Genomic DNA, 16,719 nt, shown 5'->3' on the forward strand with positions numbered 1-16,719 from the left:
GCAGCGAGGCGAGGCGCCGCACGGTAGGTTTCTCCTCTGGCTGCGGCTCCCGTTTCGTCGCCGGTGGAGATGCTGCCCCTGATTAGCCGGCGGTAGCCGCTCGCGCCATCCCATCCTGGCATTATGCGTGTCCCATATTGCTATCCTTGACACGCTGCCGCCGCAGCCGGGTGCCGCTGCTCTGAGCAGCGGAGTCGCCGCTGCCGAGGCGCTCGCCAGTGAAAGTGCACGCACGTGCGTGGCCGTTGCGCAAATTGTCACCGCGGATTAAGATGATCGCGGGGGGATTAAGTTGTAAGTGACATATTGCAAGGAGCGCCGAGTCTGCGTGAAGCACGATCGATTGAGCGCCGTCGCCACGCGGGTCGCGGAGTCTGTGACGTCCGCTGAGCGCCGACCCGCCGGCCAAGTCAGCTGACGAAGGACGGCAAGTCTCAGAGATTCGGCGCTGGGTCTGTGTCTAGATTCTTGCCAGCGACAGTGCCATCCTTCTTGGGACTGATTCTGGGACTTGTTCTCGTGTGAAAAAGCGCTAATGGTGATGATTATCTTGCAACATGGATACGCCTGCGTTTCAGCAAATGAGACGGCCGTGCGGGCAAGCAGCTTTACAGACTTGATTGTCCCAAAAAGTGATGTATAGCGCCCACCGCCATGACAAACGCATACACCAATATTTCCATCGCTATTCAGAGACGATTGACTTAACCAGAAGCCAGCTTCATGCAGCTTACCACCCACAATAGGCCCACACCTGCAACGCACCTGACTCCGCTAGTGCCGCCGGTCACAGACACCAGCACACACGGCGCCTGACAGTGCGTGCCCGTGCCACCTGCCGCAGAGCACATCCCCACGCCGCTGACGGAGCTTGCTCGTGCCCGGCGCGGCCCGGAACACAGACGCGGTCCATCGCCATGCATATTCATCGGCGGCGCGGTCGCCCGGCGGTGGACACGCGGCGATCGTCTTTTCATATGCAAACTAGAGCCGGACGGCGCGCCGGCCGACCGCGCGCGCGCCGCGACCGGCCGCGCCGCGGGACGCCGCGCCGCGCCACTCTGCAACCGGGAGACGCGCCATTGTACGCCGCGGGGGCCGGCGCGCGCGCCATTGTTGCCGCGCGCGCGGCGTGCGCCGCGTTTGCCGATGCCGGCCGGCGATAGCTGGAGACGGGAGTGCGGAGCTAGAAGGCCGTTGGTGTGACAGGGCGCGGCCGAGAGCCGGTCGGGAGGCGGTGGCGATCCGCGCGGGCTGTCACGTTCGCGCAGGCGTCGCTGCGTGACTCTGCTTGACCTGCGGTCGCACTGGTGGTTCCAGGGCCCCAACATTCGCAGCGTGCTGTGAATGGCTGATGAGTGGAATTTGACTCTGGCCAGAATATCGTTGACGAGGTGGGAGTGTTCTGCCCAAAAGATCACAAAAACCTCGCACTCCGCATGCTTTTATTGCTCGCTTGCTGAAATTCACTGTTAAACTTGGGCCCGTCCCGACGTCTCGTTTTCACTCCAGCGCTCCCGGCCGGCGGCGGTCGGTTGTTGTGGAGTCACGCCTCTTGTCATCGCCGCGGCTCGGTTACTGGCTCCGATCGGAAGGCCTCGGTTACTGGCTCCGATCGGAAGGCCTCGGTTACTGGCTCCGATCAGAAGGCCGCGATGTCTTGGAAATCGCTTGCTGACCTCTGTGCTGGCGTTGGCAGCGCCGCTGAGCTCTGTGCTGGCGTCGGCGGCGCCGCTGAGCTCTGTGCTGGCGTCGGCGGCGCCGCTTTGCGCCGTCTGCGGCTGTGTTATGTTGCCAGGCGTCCGGTGCCGCTGCCGTCATCACCGAGACGGTGGGATCCATCAGTCGACGCGCCGTTTGAACTGAAGCGGACGCGGTCGCCACCCGGCCGTATACTTTGCAATGCGTTCGCTGTTATGACTGTTGACCAGAGGCGGCCCAGAAACATTCGTGATGGTCTTTTTTATCCTATAGGCTGGCCGTTAAGTGCTGTAGTTTTACAACGCGTGCTATTGAGAAAGATGACTCGTTCCTCGGCTACTGCTCGACCGCGCCCTGAACGTGAACAGCGCCCATGCAATCCGACCAGGAATGCAACTCAGGACTCTGCACCGGCCGGCGTCCCGTCTCCCCTTAGCATGAGGTTCGCCCGTCAGCAGTCTCCGGTTTCCACCCCGTCCGTGGACGCCTCAGCCGTCTCGGCACACGAGGCGCTCACCTGCCGCCGCGATGCAGCGCACGGGCCCCGATCAGCCGGTGTGGCCGGCTGGCAGCGGGCGGCAGGCCCAGTTTGCAGCTGGCGGTCCGATGCTCCGTCAGCGTCCCTCGTCGGTGCATCGCTCAGTGTCGGGGGCACGCGCGGCGCGCGGCGCGGGGCGGCGACCGACCAGCGCCGGCCGGCCGCGCGCCGGTGCAGCACCGGGCTGCTCGTGGGCGCTGGCGGGTTGGTCGTCAGCTGTGTGGAGTGGACCGGTGTCCGACGTGGCCGCGGAACGTGGACGAGAGTGGCACGGACGCCCGGAGCCGTGGCGAGTCCAGGAATGACTGCTACGCCCCGAGGCTGTCGTAACCGTGCTCTGCCTGTCGTTGAAGGCGGTCCGGCCCGCTCGCCGGGGCGGCCCCGCCGCGTCCGTTCCCTCTGACCCGGGCCCGGCTCGGGTCAGCGGGCTCTGTCGTGCCGGTGATGGCGTCGCGGTACTCTCGGCGGCGGACGAACCTGGTGACGGCCGAGGCGGCTGCACGGCTCCGGGGAGACCACCGCGTCACGACCGCCACGCTCGCCCCAGGCGTGCCGGGATCACGTGATGTGACGCTGTGACGTAATCTTGGGATGTGATAACTTAATGTGACGCCGCGGTGTGGTGACGTGATACGGCACACTGATGTTGCAAGTTCATGTGCTGCCTTATGGCAATGCATACCGTGATGCCGTCGCGTCATGTGATGTGGGGACGTTGTGGGGACTTTGCTGTGACGCACACCGAGACTGTGATGAGGTGCTGTGAGAGATGCTGTGATGTGACGCCATCCTGTGAGGTCGCGATATCATGAGGCCGCATGGGGGCATTGACAGCTTGTTGCTGTGAAGTCACGTTATAACATGGCTTACTTCTGTGGAGTTACGTTGTGACATGACTTGGTGCGGTGATGTGAATGCCCTGAATACCGTGATGTGTCGCATGCCCTTAGCAGCGCCATCCGCAACACAGACCCGTGCGTGACTCCCCAAGCGATCGCATGCCCTTAGTAGCGCCATCCGCAACACAGACCCGTGCGTGACTCCCCAAGCGATTTCCAGATTCCGGTGTGCTTCCACAGCACATGTATGTAGATTGTTCCTGGTGTCTGGATGGTTATTCAGACAAGATGAAGATGGGTTCCGTATATTAGGAGACTGTTTGGCATGATTTCTAGCTGCACATTGAGGCAAATACATACCATGATCCCGTTTACCGCAAAATCGCTTGACACCCTGGTCCGCCTCCAGTTCAAAGGGCATTGTTCTTTAAACTTGTTTTACCTAACAGACAACGCGTGAAGGCTGGTGCTTTCCAATCTTACAGGAGAGTATTGACATGGCGACAACTGAGGTGCCAAAGTGAGATTGGAGGTACGGCACAAGCCACAATGCAGACGGTTTCTTGTAACACTTTCTGTCAAGTGGATTGATGCGTTGATGGTACATCGCTCATAGTGATCAACGTAATATATATATATATATATATATATATATATATATATATATATATATATATATATATATATATATGTATATATATACATATATATACATATATATATATATATATATATATATATATATATATATATATATATATATATATATGTGTGTGTGTGTGTGTGTGTGTGTGTGTGTGTGTGTGTGTGTGTGTGTGTGTGTGTGTGTGTGTGTCTATACGAAAAATCTGCCTTTCAAATTTGTTACAACAAGCACGGGCAAGTTGTGTACCTCTCCAGCAAGCGAAGTGTAGTATTATTTTGGCACCGAGATGGAATGCGCGCGCGCACACATACACACACATATCGTCAAAAAACGCAAGACGCATGCACGCACAAAATATGCAGACCTCAAGTTGCTACTGACTTTTTAACGTGCGTGCATAACCATCAAATATGCCAAGGTCTTAGGTCCTATCTACCCTGGGTACATGCGCCCCAACGTTTTCACTCCTTTCTATCGCTGCTTCGCAATGCCTGGAGTTCCGGACTTGCTGTACGGACGTGCTCCACACTCGGCCAACTAACGGCTCACGAGCCCGCTCAGGCATAGGCCTTTACTATTGATAACCGTGTCGCAATCGGGACTACAGTTCCCAATGATACTCTCGATAGAAATTATCCGAATCTTATAAAAAAGATACGTACAGCAATCCGCCCTGTTTTGCTTTGTTTTGAGACTGGAGCGCCATAATTGTCATCAGACGAGGAGGGGAAATTTTTGATAGGAACGCCTTGGTCCTAATCTGGCATCGTTTTACATGTGCTATGTTAACTGCACCGTATCTTAACTGTTTGAATGATGACAGCTTAAATAGCTTTATTTGCCGTACAAGACCATTAGGAAGCTGCCTCCCATTGTCAAATGAGTCCTGGAAGATCCTGAAAGGAATTTTGAGGAGGTGACTGGATCATAAAAAAATCATCGCACGTGCTTATTGTACGAACCTTGGATCCAAAAGACCGCTTGCCAGCATTCAAAGCGGTACATAATCTTTCCTGAACTCATCGATACATGTCGCCTAGGACACAAGCAGCCGATCCTGGTGCGCGATCCTCACCAGTCGTGCATGTCCGTCACACACAGCCGGTGGCGCGCCGCCTCCGTGACGCCCCAGCCGTCCCGCGACGACCTTCCTCGGCGCCTCCTGGCATTTTTGCCGCCCCTGGTTTACGTATGTCGTCTGACTTTAAGATAAGAACGGAGCTGACTAATGCATATATTCCGTCGTTCGGGGAGGACGCCGGAATGCATCACGCGTCATCGCCACACATCATGGTGCTGGAATGCATCACGCGTCATCGCCACACATCATGGTGCTGGAATGCGTCACGTCAGCTGCGTACCGAGCGGCCCGGTGCAGCTGATAGCTCCTCCATATATAAAGTACATCGTATGTGTGCCGAGCAGTCCAAAGCATGTGCCATCATGTCGTAACACGTACGATTATCACTGACGTACAGATGACTTACTAAGTTACAAAGTACTTATATTTATATTTTGGGCACTACGAGACCACTACAGAAGTGCCTCCCAGTATAAACACATGAATGTCTGCGTGATGACTCACTCCCCAGTGTCACAGCCCACCAAACTCGCCCGAAGGGAAGACTCTCGTCCATCAGACGCGCTCGGAGGGCAAGGAGCTCGCCCACCGGACTAGCTTGGGGGGCGAGGGTCTCGTCCACCATAACTCACCCGAGGGTGACAGCTTGCCCACCAGACTCACCCGGGGGTGAGGGGCTCGCCCACCAGACTCGCTCGAGGGGGGGGGGCGGTACGGAGCTCGACCACTAGACTCACCCGGGGTGAGGAGCTCTCCCACTAGACTCGCTCGGGGGGTGCGGAGCTTGCCCACCAGACTCGCTCGGAGGGTGGGGAGTTCGCCCGCCAGACCCACCCGGGGATGAGGAGCTCGCCCACCAGATCGCTCGGGGGGTGAGGACCTCGCCCACCAGACTCACCCGGGGGTGAGGAGCTCGCCCACTAGACTCGCTGGGGGGGAGGGGGGTGCGGAGCTCGCCCACCAGACTCGCTCGGGGGGTGAGGAGCTCGCCCACCAGACTCACCCGAGGGCGAGAAGCTCACCCACCAGACTCACCCGGGGGTGAGGCTCTCGCCCACCAGGGTTGCTCGGGGTGTGAGGACCTCGCCCACCAGACTCGCTCGGGGCTGAGGAGCTTGCCCACCAGACTCGCTCGGAGGGTGCGGAGCTCGCCCACCAGACTCGCTCGGGGTGTGAGGACCTCGCCCACCAGACTCACCCGGGGGTGAGGAGCTCGCCCACCAGGTGGCGCCAGCCCGCCGTTTCCCGGGATCCGCTGGAAATAAACACGGCCGGCCGGCTGGCTGTGACGCCAACCGCGTCGGTGGACCTCGGCTCCCCCCGCCGGACATGGCCAGCGCCGCGCCGCCCGGCCGCATACTGATGGGCCGCAGGTGCCGGGCCGCCGCCGTCGGTGGCCTTTCCCGGAGCGAGGACGGCGGCGCGCACACAGTTACGTATTCAGCGATGCAACGCGGCCGGCGCAGATGTCATCTGACCGACCATACATGGACACGGCGCTCGTCGGCGCCGGCTCGGTGCGGCGCTGCGGGCTGTGGCCGTCGAGCGAGGGCCGGGCCCGGTCCGCCGAGGTCGCCGGGGACGACATGGATGACACAGGCACGTCCTCTGCTCGGGACTGGAGGAGACACACGCACCTCCTCTGCACGGGACTGGAGACGTGTACGTACCTCCTCTGCTCGGGACTGGAGGAGACGTGTACGTACCTTCTCTGCTCGAGACTGGAGGAGACACACGCACCTCCTCTGCTCGGGACTGGAGGAGACGTGTACGTACCTCCTCTGCTCGAGACTGGAGGAGACGCACGCACCTCCTCTGCTCGGGACTGGAGGAGACGTGTACGTACCTTTTCTGCTTGGGACTGGTGGAGACGTGTACGTACCTCCTCTGCTCGGGACTGGAGGAGACGTGCACGTACCTCCTCTGCTCGAGACTGAAGGAGACGTTCACGTACCTCCTCTGCTCGGGACTGGAGGAGGCGCACACGCACCTCCTCTGCCCAGGACTGGAGGAGACGCACACGCACCTCCTCTGCCCAGGACTGCAGGAGACGCACACGCACCTCCTTTGCCCAGGACTGGAGGAGACGTGCACGTACCTCCTCCGCCCGGGATTGGAGGAGACACACGCACCTCCTCTGTTCGGGACTGGAGGAGACGCACACGCACCTCCTCTGCTCGGGCCCGGAGGAAACATGCGCACCTCCTCTGCTCGGGACTGCAGGAGACGTGCACGTACCTCCTCTGCTCGGGACTGGGGGAGACGTGCACGCGCCTCCTCTGCCCAGGACTGGAGGAGACGTGCACGCACCTCCTCTGCCCAGGACTGGAGGAGACGTGCACGCACCTCCTCTGCTCGGGACTGGAGGAGACGCAAACGCACCTTCTCTGTCCAGGACTGGAGGAGACGTGCACGTACCTTTTCCCCACAAGACTGGAGGGGACGTGCACGTACCTCGTCTGCCCGGGGCTGGAGGGAACGCACACGTACCCCTGCTCTGTAGGAACTGGAGGAGACTCAGACGCATTCGATCTGCCTGGGACTGGAGAAGATGCTTTCCTGCCCAGCAATGGAGGGGACGAACACCTGCCCAGGACTAGAAGAGACGTACATGCAAACCACCTGCCTGAGACTGAGGAAGACGAAGACGGATCTCCTTTGGCTAGGGATCTGTGAACATGCACACACCCGCTCTGGTCTCTGCCGATGAATCTGGGAGGATAGGGGAGACGCACGCACTTGTTGTATAGTGCTGCATAGATTGGCACCCAGCCAATGTTCACATACACCTTCCCGTAACCGTAGATATTCATCCGGGCTTTCGGAACTGCTACAGAAAGGGAGAAGACAATTCCTCCAACACTGGTCACTAAAGGCGCGTGTTTGCTGTCCTCTTGAAAATATCAAAATACGCTTGGCCTTGCACCGACCGTTGTCATAGAGCAGCAGGCGGCGTACATAAGCAAACACCGTTGAGATGCTCTGGCGCCTGCAGCACCAGTGTGCCGACTGTCGCCCACCACACCACTGCCACAGGCGGCACGCTGCCCGTGTGGGTTCACGGCCGGGGACCACCGCCGCACCTTATAAGAGGCGACCTTCCAGGGCGCTGAACGCCAGGCGACGCTGAGTCAGTGTCGCGGCGATCCTGCCGATTGCATGTGGAAGGAGCTGCGGACGCGCTTGTCATTCGGCCGGGCGGCGGGTGTGCTCAGGGCGGGATGGCCGCCAGCGCCGCGCCAGGGCCGCCCCGCGCCCGGAATGCCGGGCCGTCCGCTGCCCGCCACCGCTCCCCGTGCACCGGCGGGCCACGCGAACTCCGGCGACGGCCGGAACGCGCTGACCCGCCTGTCCGGCTGAACGCATGGTGTTTGGGACTCCAGATGAGGAGGATGGGAGCTTGGCAGTTAACTGTCGAAATGTGGAGCTGTTTGTCGGGTTCTTACAACATCAACGCCGGTCTTCTTCTTGTATTCTGTCTGAGTTCTTCCCCGGTGCGTGGATATTGAAGCGATATACGGAGCGAACCATGGCCGTACACTTACCCGGATCAGATAAAAAAGACCAGATCAGATCAGATCTTCCATCGGCCGGCTCGTCATTACAGGGAAACTTCTTTAGAAAGGGGCCCGGGGACCGTGCTATCACCGTTTTGCCATCTGAGCGTGACCGAACGGGTGTTGAGGGCGCTACCGATGGTAGGATTACACCACCCCGCTGCTGGATTTCCTGGCAAAAGCCGAAAACGAAAGTGCGTCCACTGCCCTCGACTTTCTCCCTCTACCAGATCTGGCGCCTCTGCCCCCCCTTCCCCCACCTGGACCGCCTGCCCCCCTGAGGTCGCCCGTGCGGCCGCCAGCTGGTCATGCAGCGGTTTGTCGGACGACTGCAGTGGACCGCCCGCCCCCCCCCCCCCTGAGGCCACCCGCCAGCTGGTCATGCAGTGGTTCGTCGGACGACTGCAGTGGACCGCCTGCCTCCCCCCTGAGGTCGCCCATTCGGCCGCCAGCTGGTCATGCAGTGGTCCGCCGGACAACTGCGGTGGACCGCCTGCCCCCCCCCCCCCCACCCTGAGGTCGCCCGTGCGGCCGCCAGCTGGTCATACAGTAGCCCGCCGGACGGCTGCAGCCGCCAGCCAGTCGCCCGGGCCGCTGATGAAGCTGCCGTATTGACGGCCACGCCTGTCCGCTCGTCGCGGTACAATGGTGCACGGACCGGAACCGCGCCGGTCTCCGCTGCCGCCGCCGCAGCCGCCGCCGCCGGAACCGGGCACGCGCGCGCCGCCTGGCGACGGCTCGGCGGAGCTGCAGACGGCCAGCGCCGCCGCCTGGACCGGCCGCTCGCCGGCGGCGCAGGCTACGGGACTCGATCGAGTAGCGCGCAGCCAGTCCACCCAGTGGATTTCTGATTCATATGCTACCGTAAAATTCGGCAATTTACCATACTTTATTGCGTAACACTCGACTCTGATTTCCCCCTTTGTAAGTGGCGTGATAGATTAAGGTTTTCCGAGCGTTTGCTTAGCGACAGAGAACTCAGCCATTGGTAAGCTGAGCAGCCAGTCGACCTGACGGTTACTCGGACCAGACTGACGAACGGCTCGACGGCCGAGTCACCCTGTTCGAGCCGTCCTGCCGCCCATTGTCGGTGGGAGAGCGGGCGGCGACTGGGCGTCCAGTGCTCATCGATAGCGATCTGTCCATCGACAGCCCACATCCGATCGGCCGTGAGCCGGGTTTGCACGCGCCGCCGCTCGGTCAGTGTGGGAGGAGTGATGGAACGAGGCTGCAGCCTGCCGAAGGCGGTGCGCCTGGAGAGGACTTGGCCGGCCGGATTTACTCGACGAAAGCTCCTCCCTGACGGATGGTACTTGCCCTGCTCTGACACTGACCAATGGGCCTCTGTTTTACAACGAGGACGGGAATGCGATGACCAACTTCGCGCAGTTGGTCGCTGGGTGGATGCTGACGGCCCGCGGGCTCCGTGCGTGCACCAGCGAGTGTGCGTGTGCTTAAGCCGGTGGGTCTGGTTGTGTGTGGGCGTGCATTTGAGCAGCGCTCGGTGCACTTCCGTTCGAGCGTGTGGGAGAAAGTTTGAGCGCGCACTGTGAGTGACTCAACCTGCAGATGTGCACAAGCGTGCGGCATTGTCATCGGCCTCCATACACGTGCAAACGCGTGGGTTGCACTGTGAGTTATCGATGCATTTTCGTGAGAACAAATCATCATTGAAACGAACGAAACGATCAAAACATCGAAGCGAATCACGTCTGTGCACTTGCCCGGATCAGGTCAGACAGATCAGATTAGCACATCAAACTGCTGCAACGCCACTGACATTATGTTTCTAGGTTTAAATAGTAAGTTAAGACGTGTTACAGGTTTTTATACCTGAGCAGCCAATGTGTTCAGTGTTCAATCTTCCAGCACATTTGCGCTGTTAAGGATGCGACACCATCTAGCGGTGCTCCTCGGGTGCTGACTGGTCCCACCTGGCTCTGTTTCAGCGGTGTGTAACCGTCGGTGCGGCAAGGGCCGCTGCGTGCGGCCGAACCTGTGCGAGTGCGAGCGGGGGCAGCTGTCACCGGCATGCTCCCCACCGGCAGGTGAGGCGCCAGCGACGGACCGGCGCCCGCGCGAGCGCCGGGCCTCGCCGGCACGCGAGCCGTCTCCTCTCGCGATGCCAGCCGGCGGCGTAAACCGAGGAGTGCGTCTGTAGCTTCCTCTGCTTTGTGCTCGGAAGGCGGGTAATGTGAAGTGTCGAGCACCCTCCGCATACGGCTACTCCACAGTCGGAGTCTGTTTTGCGAGGATTTTGTGAATTTGGCTTTCGTGCTTCGCTGTCGAGATCCCGCCACATACTGACAATCTCGCCGTTCCCTGGACGTCGCTGTGACCGGGGCCGCGTGTGCTGCAGAGGAGCGGCGCGTCCCCTCCTGCCAGGCCATGTGCCTCAACGGAGGCACGTGCTTCGGCGACAAGTGCATGTGTCGGGGCGGCTACAAGGGCGACTTCTGCAACGAGCGTGAGTTGGCTGGCGTGGACCGCGACCGCAGTGGCGTTACGTGGAAACGCACGAGCCGTGCTCAGTGGGGTCTGTCGTGTTCTGTCCAAATCGTCACACTGCTAATAGGTGAAATGAGTGGCGATGTCACATGCGCCACATGCCGTGCAGCTTTGTCTTCCTGATGTTGGTGTGTTTGTACGAAGCAGCTCGTCACGCTGAATGTCAATACCTAGACCCTGATGACACTGAACCTGGCCGGTCTGTGATGGTCCCGCTGAGTGTCGCCCGGCCTGTCGCCCCGGCCGGTCTGTGATGATTACGCTGAGCGTCGCTTCGTTGCTGCAGCCGTCTGCACCGAGCCGTGCCTCAACGGTGGTCGCTGCATCGGTCCGGACCGCTGCGCCTGCGTGTACGGTTTCACCGGACGCCGCTGCGAGGCTGGTGAGTGGCCACCCCCGAATCATATTTACATGGCACCACGTGGTTGTTCCGACCTCTTCCTTGGTTTACTTACTGCCGTTGATAAGCCTCACTGGCCACCCAAGGATGACGCCATGAAGGCAGCTGACTCAAACCACCGGCGCCCTGTGATTTCAGACTACCGGACGGGGCCATGCTTTACCGAGGTAAACAACGACATGTGCAAGTCGCAGGTGCCGGGAGTCATCTGCACCAAGCAGCTGTGCTGTGCCACCGTCGGCAAAGCCTGGGGCCACCCATGCGAGCACTGCCCGGCCACCCTGCCATGCGAGACGGGCTTCCTGAAGAACATCCACAGCGGAGAGTGTGTCGGTGAGCTGCGGCAGCGGCGGGGGCGGGGGCGGGGGCGGAGCGGGAGCGGGGGCGGGGCAGGAGCGGGAGCGGGGGCGGGCGAGGCGGGAGGTCAGCTTCGGCGTTACCGCAGGGGCTCGTAATCAGCTCGCTCCCAGTGTGTTAGCATGATCACCACTCTGAGTGTCCGTGCGGTCACGCCATCCGCGCTGACGGTATGGAGCAATTCGACATCGCCGGCGGTGGATTTCGTAGATTATGTTTCTGTAAGGGCGTGGGAGCCTCAAATGGTCGCCAATACAGCCTGTGCATTCTGCACTACGCCTACAACTTAAAAGATAAGCCCGCTGTGTGTGGAACTGTTCTTCAGCTGGTTAAAACGCACACAGAGAAACAAACGCTGTGCACGCCGTCATCGCGGTCTAACCGCATTCAATGCGGCGTCATGCCTTTCCGAAACGCGTCTCCAGCTGTTCAAAGGCGTCAGAAGCGGCCGTCCTGTCCCGCCGCAGCCTCTCTGCGCCATGTCCCGCTGCACCCTCATAATGATACCTCATCAGCGCCGCGCCCTGACCGGGAGCGCCCGCCCCCTCCAGACATCGACGAGTGCCAGGCGATCCCAGGCCTTTGCGAGGGTGGCAAGTGCATCAACACGGTCGGCTCGTTCCGCTGCGAGTGTCCGCGCGGCCAGGTGCGCTCGGAGACCACCAACCAGTGCGTGGACGCCGACGAGTGCGGCCAGCCCGGCGTCTGCGAGCACGGCACCTGCGTCAACATCGAGGGCGGCTACTTCTGCAGCTGCGACGCCGGTTACATTCCCAGCCAGGACAAAAAGACCTGCATGGGTGCGTGACAGCGCCGGCGACAGGGCGGCGGCTGCCTCCGGATGCGCAGATGGAGCAGCGCGGAAGGAGCCGCTCATCCCGCGTGCATTGTTGAACATTTTATCGCCTTTGTGTCAAACGAGGAGTCGTGATTTCTTTGTGATTTCTTATTTTAGACTTCTGATTTAATCCGATTCATTTTGTGTTTGTTCTTTTATTCAGCTGTGTCTGATACCGTGAGTATATGGAACACGAACTCTGTGAATGCGAGGCTACATACCTTCCGTCATAACGTGTGTTCGGTTTTCCTGACGCCGTCGGGACGGCCGGTGCCACCAGCAACCCCACCCGCGGGGGGTTGTCTGCCCCGCCGCCGCCCCTTCTCCCTACTGACGGGCCCGCCCCGGCCGGCAGACACGCGCCAGGGCACCTGCTACATGGAGTACTCGGCTGGCCAGTGCAGCGGCCGGTTCCCGCACCTGCTGGCGCGCGTCGACTGCTGCTGCTCGGACCGGGTCGGCAAGGCCTGGGGCGTCGACGACTGCCAGCCCTGCCCGCAGGCCGGAACCAGTGCGTGGCACGCGAGCTCGGCGTCCGGCCCGGCCGTGCGAGTTAGGGGCGGTGCTTCTGTGAGGCAGCTGGCTGGTGTTTGGGAACGGGCTTATGGCCGAGAAACATGGTAGACGGTGATGTTGGAAGCTGCTCAGGGACCCAGTGTCTGCTGATCCCGTCAGGTGCTCACTGCCAGATATTTTATCAAGGCCGATTCGTTTTATTTCCTCGTGCATGCATTTAAAAGAAAAACATGTCTTCTATGCGTGACTAGATGCTGCTAGACTAGACCTTGTTACAAACCAAAAGACACATTCCCTTTGGCTGGTATTCTGTCACTGATGCTGAGGAGCAACTTACCGTTGGCTGAGTCCAGCAGCGACCGCAGTGCGTGACCTGAGCCTCCCACGCCCGCTGTCCTCTGCCGCCAGGGGAGCATAAGAGCCTGTGCGCGACGGCCGGTGTGCTGCGGCTGAACGAGTGCGCCGTCCGACCCGAGATCTGCGGCCACGGCAGATGCGTCGACACGGCCGGCTCCTACCGCTGCGAATGCGACTCCGGCTACGAGGTCGACCAGCGCACCGCTCGCTGCGAAGGTCGGTGCCGCGCCCTCAAGCGCCGCTCGTAGTCAGTGTGCCGGAATTATGTGATTTTGCTCAACGTCACTAGGTGCTCCTCTTGGCTCAACACCCTCGCGTTAGGCCGATAGAGTTGTTCCAGTTTTATTTCCGATGTAGTTGCGAGAGACCTTAAGCTCCTGATTTTCCAGCGTCACAAGATGTTGTACTGACTTAAAAGGCTGTTGATGCTATGTTGTTGAAAAAACACGACGGTATAATCGCACTAAAAGCACACTCTGGTGCTCAAAATAATTGGGTGTGATTTGCTCTCATGGCCAGGAACATTGTCTCGAACGGCGGGTACTCTCATAACATATCAGGGGTGCATCCAAAGGGAAATGGGTTGAGGGGTTGGCGCACGTCCAAGTTCGGCTATTTTTTTAACATGCATGGCTGCCAACAGAAAGTTAGAAATCAGCGTGATGCGAACTGACCGAGCTCAGGCTCTCCCTCCAGCAGAAAATCCTGGCTGAGCTCCTATGATATATCCCCATGCTTTCTTCATGCTACTGTTTGACTAGGACCTTTTGGTAGACGAAAAGTCAATACCTTCAGTAAAAGACGCCACAACGGCGAGACTGACGCAGCCCGGGAAGCTGGGCCTCGGTCAGCGTGCTGCCGTGCCGCCGCTGTTGAGCGCACCTCCGCTCTCGCTCCAGACATCGACGAATGCCGTCGCGGGGACGTCTGCCTGGGCGGCCAGTGCATCAACACTGACGGCTCGTACCGCTGCCAGTGCCCGCGCGGCTTCGACATGTCGGCCGACGGACGCCAGTGCATCGGTGAGGAGCCGCGCGGCGCGCGGGCGGTTCGTCGTGTTTGAGCGGAGTGGTGGCGAAAGAGCGGGTGTGTGCGCTTAGCCGTGTGGAGAAACCGCAGTGCATTTTACCATTATAGTGTTTCTTATCAAAGGAGAAGTGGTCTACTGTACACATGTACGGCAAAAATAGTACTCCCGCTGTGATGGAGGTGAACACCTGGTGAAAAGAAGCCTGCAGGGTCTATTTTAATAGATGCTGCATGTATGTCTCACGTAACACAAGCGCAAGTATCCACAGGCCGACTCTGTATGGTCAGGAGTCAAATCAGGCGCAACACTGCCCCGCTCGCCATGGTCTTCATGCAGCACCAGGACTCCTGTTCAGTGCCACCCTCGCTCTCCGACAGACCACGACGAATGCCTGTCGCGGGGTATGTGTGCCAACGGGCGCTGCATCAACATCGACGGCAGCTTCAAGTGCGAGTGCGATCGCGGCTTCCTGCTGTCGCCCACCGGCTTCTCCTGCGTCGGTGAGCCCGCGCTCAGGACTCGATAATATCGAAGTGCACAACGTTTGAAACCTGCATCCCGAATGGTGCGAGAGGCCTCCACTGACGCGTCGGTATGATGAGCGTGCGTTCGGTCGAGCGCTCACAGAGGCCTCCACTGACGTGTCGGTATGATGAGCGTGCGTTCGGTCGAGCGCTCACAGAGGCCTCCACTGACGTGTCGGTATGATGAGCGTGCATTCGGTCGAGCGCTCGCAGAGGCCTTCACTGACGTGTCGTTATGATGAGCGTACATTCGGTCGAGCGCTCACGGAGGCCTCCACTGACGTGTCGGTATGATGAGCGTGCATTCGGTCGAGCGCTCACAGAGGCCTCCATTGACGTGTCGGTGTGATGAGCGTGCATTCGGTCGAGCGCTCACAGAGTGCGCGTCTGTGTGTACGTGCAATGCACACACACGCATACGTACTTGTACGTGCATACGTTCGTGCATACGTGATGTGTACATGCGTGAGTTAAAAACGCGAACGAACGCCCCTGATCAACCGGGCTCGGCTCCGATGATGCGAGCACAGTCTCTCGACTTACAATCTTTGCTGCGTTCAAAATCTTGAGGCATTTTTAATTCCTCAGATTGACAGCGACAGTAATGCATGTGAAATTCTCTGAAGCCCTTTTTGACACTCACGGGATGTCATTTCCGACCCAGCACTGCTCGGTCGTCGCCCACCGTTTTCAATCCCTGGCGCCTGCCGCGCCCTACCCCTCTGACACCCCGCACGTGACACCCGGCGCGCCCTCCACCCCTGACACCCCGGCGTGACACCCGCCGCGGCTCGCGCCCAGACATGGACGAGTGTCAGGAGAACTCGCGCATTTGCCTGAACGGCCGCTGCGACAACGTGCCCGGCTCGTTCCGGTGCGTGTGCGAGAGGGGCTTCACACACTCGGCCGACGGCACGTTCTGCACCGACCTGGACGAGTGCCGCGAGGGCAACGTCTGCCAGAACGGCAAGTGCGCCAACAACGACGGCGGCTTCCAGTGCTTCTGCCACGCCGGCTACGTGCTGAGCCGGGACGGCACCACCTGTGTCGGTGAGTGCCTCGGGGAGCGCGGTGGGAGCGACCCTGACGGCGAGAGGGTGGTGCCGGCCGGGTCATGGAGCGGTCAGAGGAATGAAGCTATCGGTAGTGAGGCAATGCATGAGGTCGGGAATGATCTGGCCATATCTGCTTGTACTTGATGATCAAAGGACGGCTGGCGCGCAATGATGTGATCGGTTTTCGTGTTTCATATTTTGGGGGATAGAATTCGTGTGTGTGCTGGAAGTGAACGGTTGCCGTGGTTGTGCTTACGTTCCATCTCTTCTGGCCTCTACCAATTCCCGCGCCCGTGGCCCTCGTGACCGGTGTCCCCACCTGTCGGCAGATATCGACGAGTGCGCCATGCCGGACACGTGCCGGGGCGGCAGCTGCGTCAACACCCAGGGCAGCTTCCGGTGCCAGTGTCCGCCCGGCTTCACCCTCGGTCTGGACGGCAGACAGTGCGTGGGTACGTCACCTGCCAACTGGATCGTCTCCGACGATAACTGCTCTTTTGCTGCACGGCGTCTGCACGATATACTGATCCGAGGCGAGGTGCCCGTGCCGTATTTTCAGACCTTCTTCCGTGAATAACGTTCTTTCTCAAAGATAGAAACACACCACCACAGCGTGGCAACACACTGACACTGGTACTGCTGTTGCCAGACCTTCAGATTCGTGACGTGACCGAGGTTGTGGTTACGGACTCGTCCTGTGACGGCCGTGATTTCAGACTCAGGTCGTCACTATTGTCTCCGGAGCATCTGACCCGCGACACGGCCGTCGTTC

General features: G+C 59.8%; 1 protein-coding gene across 1 annotated transcript in view; it reads left to right on the plus strand.

Annotated features, from left to right (window-relative positions):
- The window catches only part of LOC119101837 (fibrillin-2), a 63,698-nt gene that overhangs the window by 17,284 nt on the left and 29,695 nt on the right, over positions 1 to 16,719 (plus strand). The window contains exons 4-14 of the mRNA XM_037225260.1: positions 10,312 to 10,410; positions 10,722 to 10,829; positions 11,157 to 11,252; positions 11,409 to 11,603; positions 12,179 to 12,427; positions 12,821 to 12,976; positions 13,390 to 13,554; positions 14,238 to 14,360; positions 14,746 to 14,868; positions 15,694 to 15,942; positions 16,277 to 16,399. Of these exons, the coding sequence (XP_037081155.1) occupies positions 10,312 to 10,410; positions 10,722 to 10,829; positions 11,157 to 11,252; positions 11,409 to 11,603; positions 12,179 to 12,427; positions 12,821 to 12,976; positions 13,390 to 13,554; positions 14,238 to 14,360; positions 14,746 to 14,868; positions 15,694 to 15,942; positions 16,277 to 16,399 (1,686 nt within the window). The remainder of the gene's footprint in view (positions 1 to 10,311; positions 10,411 to 10,721; positions 10,830 to 11,156; positions 11,253 to 11,408; positions 11,604 to 12,178; positions 12,428 to 12,820; positions 12,977 to 13,389; positions 13,555 to 14,237; positions 14,361 to 14,745; positions 14,869 to 15,693; positions 15,943 to 16,276; positions 16,400 to 16,719) is intronic.

This window comes from Pollicipes pollicipes, unplaced genomic scaffold (genome assembly GCF_011947565.3).
Source record: "Pollicipes pollicipes isolate AB1234 unplaced genomic scaffold, Ppol_2.1 Scaffold_4881;HRSCAF=5763_pilon_pilon_pilon, whole genome shotgun sequence".
NCBI classification, from domain to species: Eukaryota; Metazoa; Arthropoda; class Thecostraca; order Pollicipedomorpha; family Pollicipedidae; genus Pollicipes; species Pollicipes pollicipes.